This window comes from Theropithecus gelada, unplaced genomic scaffold (assembly GCF_003255815.1).
Source record: "Theropithecus gelada isolate Dixy unplaced genomic scaffold, Tgel_1.0 HiC_scaffold_1068, whole genome shotgun sequence".
Taxonomy (NCBI): domain Eukaryota; kingdom Metazoa; phylum Chordata; class Mammalia; order Primates; family Cercopithecidae; genus Theropithecus; species Theropithecus gelada.
The window spans coordinates 1-3635 of record NW_020252222.1 but is presented as its reverse complement, the minus strand read 5'-3'; the positions used below and the strand labels follow the sequence as shown (position 1 = coordinate 3635).

Genomic DNA, 3635 nt, shown 5'->3' with positions numbered 1-3635 from the left:
TCGGGCCATCTGCCAGGACAGCGTGCCAGGCCCTGCCTGGTCCTCTCTCTCCTCTTGTTTTAGGACAAACAGATGGATTTCTGTTGGGATCCTTGGCAGGTCAGTGCACTTGTGTGTCCCCCAGTCTAGCCAGCCCCAGCTGACACCATCGCCCCTCTATCCCCTGTGCCCAGCCCAGGCACACAGTCCCACCAGCCCTAAGACATGAATCTGATGCAACAGTGGGTGGGGGTGGTCCTGTGGGAGTTGGTAGAATCTTTCTGGCTTTAGTTGCCCTGTCCTTGCCCACTGGCCAGAGGACCTGGTGGGCTGGGAGACGGGATGGGTGGGACTGGAGGGATGTCTGGCCAGCAGCCTGGCCCACCCTGCTCACTCCTCCTGCCCCTTCCTCCAGAGGTGCTTCCAGACCACCAACGGCTACCTGTCCGACTCCAGGTCCTGCCCCAGCAACTACAACGTGGCAGCCCTGGCCACCTCGTCCCTTGTGGGTAGGTTCTGGCTGCAACTCTCCTGCCCTTGGAGAATGCACGGTCCCACCCTAGACCCTGGCTGTGGGAAGGGCACAGCTGAGTTGCAGGTGGGAAGACGGCAGCCCTGTTGGATTCTCCATTTGCTAAATGCCAGAGTCCCATTTTCTAAATGCCAGCCCTGCTGGATTCTCCATTTCTAAATGCCACAGGTCACCAGGGGACCAGTGGCTCAGGGTTCTGCTTCCACGAGTTAAACTGCTGGGTTCTTAATAAGCTCTGCGGGGGTGGGGCAGAGTTTTTCAGATGGCTGTCTGGCATGGCCTCCCTGCCTCTCTGCCAGTCACATCACCTTAATCCAGGTTCCCTGGAGGCAGAGCCTGACATAGGCATGACTGTGCAGGTGATTCCCTGGAGACTGGCCCTCAAGAGAAACCAGCAGTCAGCGGGGGAGGCAGAGCGTGCTGGGAAGGGGCTCAGCAGGAGTCTAGCCCTGCCCACCTGGTCCCACCGCAGCTTGGGAGCATGAATAGCACCCCAAAATTGATGGCACGCTATGGCAAGAGGCTAGACTCCTTTTATTTTATTTTATTTTATTTTATTTTATTTTATTTTATTTTATTTTAGAGAGACAGAGTGTCACTCCGTCACCCAGGCTGGAGTGCAGTGGTGTGATCTTGGCTCACCACAACCTCCGCCTCCCGAGATCAAGCAATTCTCCTGCCTCAGCTGCCCAAGTAGCTGGGATTACAGGTGTGCGCCACTACACCCAGCTAATTTTTGTATTCTTAGTAGAGACAGGGTTTCACCATGTTGACCAGACTGGTCTTGAACTTCTGACCTCAAGTGATTTGCCCGCCTCAGGCTCCCGAAGGGCTGGGATTATAGGCCTGAGCCACTGCGCCCGGCCAGGGGCTGGACTTTATACTCTCCCACTGCTGCCTCACTGGCTGCCCCTGGGGAGGAATTTGCAGCCTCCTGGGCATATCTGGGTGAGGCAGCTCCCACTGGCTCAGGGCGGTTCTGCAGATATGGTTGTAGGTGTGAGCTCACAGCAGCAGCACCTGAAGCAGATGGGGATAGGCTCCTGGCACAGTAAAGGAGGTGTCGGTGATCACCACGGCATCAGGTGGCACCAGCGTGGCCTTCACCTGTCTGTGCATACCCAGCTCTGCTCCATGCCCTGCAGGCTCTGCTTCACTAAAGCCTGCGCAGCTCCCCCGGGACCCCTGGGGCCCTCCCTCCCCACATTGGCCTGTGCCTTTCTCTTCCACCCGCAGCACCTTAGACCTCTGCACCTACCTTCCAAGAGCCACTTGAACCCCCGCCTTCTTCAAAACACCTTCTTAGATACCCAACACCCCCCACTTTAGTGATTGGGAGCGAGATTCTCCCTTTCTTCCACATGCCCATCCTTCCCATTTTCCCAGCTCTCTAATTTGCTTTGTGGATACCTCCTCTTTCTTCTCAGTCTGTCACCCAGGCTGGAGTGCCGTGGTGCGATCTCGGCTCACTGCAACCTTCACCTCCCAGGTTCAAGAGAGTCTCCTGCCTCAGCCTCCCAAGCAGCTGAGATTACAGGCACATGCCACCATGCCCAGCTATTTTGTGTGTGTGTGTGTGTGCGTGTGTATTTTTAATAGAGACAGGATGACAGGATTTTACCATGTTGGCCAGGCTGGTCTCAAACTCCTGACCTCAAGTGATCTTCCCACCTTGGCCTCCCAAAGCACTGGGATTATAGGCGTGAGCCACCACACCAAGCCTCGTCTTTCTTAAATATCACCATTCCTCACATCATGGCTTCGGAGACCCCGGTGACTCCCAGATCTGCGTTGTCAGCCTTGGTTAATGACAATCCTGAACCATTGCTGACAGCCCCTCTCCATTTTCCACACACAACTCCTCTCCTCCCAAAGCCCCCGACCCCTCTTCTCTGTCTGCCCAGCCCTTGCCATGTCTGTTGCTGGGTCCTTGCAGTAACCCCTAATCTTCCAACTGGGGTGTCTTTCTAAACAGCTGTGCTAACTGCTCACTCTCTTGCTGATTACTCTGCTGGGGCTCCCCACTGCACAAGGAGAATATCTGAGCCCTCCACCTGGTTCTCTCCAACCCTGTTCTGGCCCTGATCAGCTCCCAGCTTCTCCTGTCGCCCAGTCCTAATGTGGACCCCATGTCTCACCCCAGCTAGTCCTGGACTCATGCCAGACTCTTCCATGCCTTCATCCTCGTCTCATCTCTGAAATGAAACCTCCAGTCTTGCCTCTATCTGTCCAAACCCAACACACCTTCAAATTCCAATCCAAGGTCCCCTCTTCCAGGAAGCCTTCCCTGCCTGCTCCATCCACCCAGGTCTCACCTCCAGCAGAGCTGGCAGGCCACAGAGATGCTTTCTCAGAATGTATTTAATGGATCATGGAGAAAGCTGGGGACTCATGAGTGGTCCTCGGGTGGATCTCCTTGGGCAGAAGGGTCTGAACTTAGTCAGAAAGGGAGTGAGGGGTGTGGGCGATCTGGGGAAGAAGCACCCAGTGGGTGGGAACATGGACTAGGAGTAGGATGCTGGGAGGAAATGCGGATGCCAATGGGTGGGGGCATTGAGGGGAGGGGGCCGCAGAGCTCAGAGGACTCAGGGCAGGAGTGAGAAGGAGGCTTTGGAGGGCATGAGGAATTAGATGGGTATAAGCCCTTGGGGAGGTGTGGGGCACTGATGGAGACCGTGGCACACTGAGGGAATATGGGGTACAGGCCACCGGGTGGGCCTGAGGCATGGAGGCCAGGCCCTGGGCTGGGCTTTGTGTCAGGACAGTCGCCCAGATGCCCTCCATGCCCCAGGGGTGGTGCAGAGCATCAAGGACCACATCACAAAGCCCACGGCCATGGCCCGAGGCCGCGTGGCCCACCTCATCGAGTGGAAGGGCTGGAGTGCCCAGCGGGCAGGCTGGGAGCTGTCCCCAGCTGAGGACGAGCATTACTGCTGCCTCCCGGATGAGCTGCGTGAGGCCCGCTTTGCTGCAGGTCAGAGAGGAGGGGGATTGGCCAGGGCTCTGTGGGGGCGAAGCTGGGACATCGAGGGGCCCAGATCACTGCATGGGCATCGTCTGGGCAGGAAAAAATAATAGCATAGGGTGGGGGGCTATTAAGTGAGCATTCTTGACCACTGGGGCG

General features: G+C 56.8%; 1 protein-coding gene across 1 annotated transcript; it reads left to right on the top strand.

Moving 5' to 3' along the window:
- Positions 1–296: 296 nt before the first annotated feature.
- Positions 297–3485, top strand: LOC112616836 (protein FAM131C-like; the record flags this gene model as incomplete). The annotated part of the gene is made up of 2 exons (XM_025373646.1): positions 297–488; positions 3303–3485. Coding segments are annotated over 2 exons (375 nt in total), but the record flags the coding sequence as incomplete, so codon positions are not given.
- Positions 3486–3635: the final 150 nt, after the last annotated feature.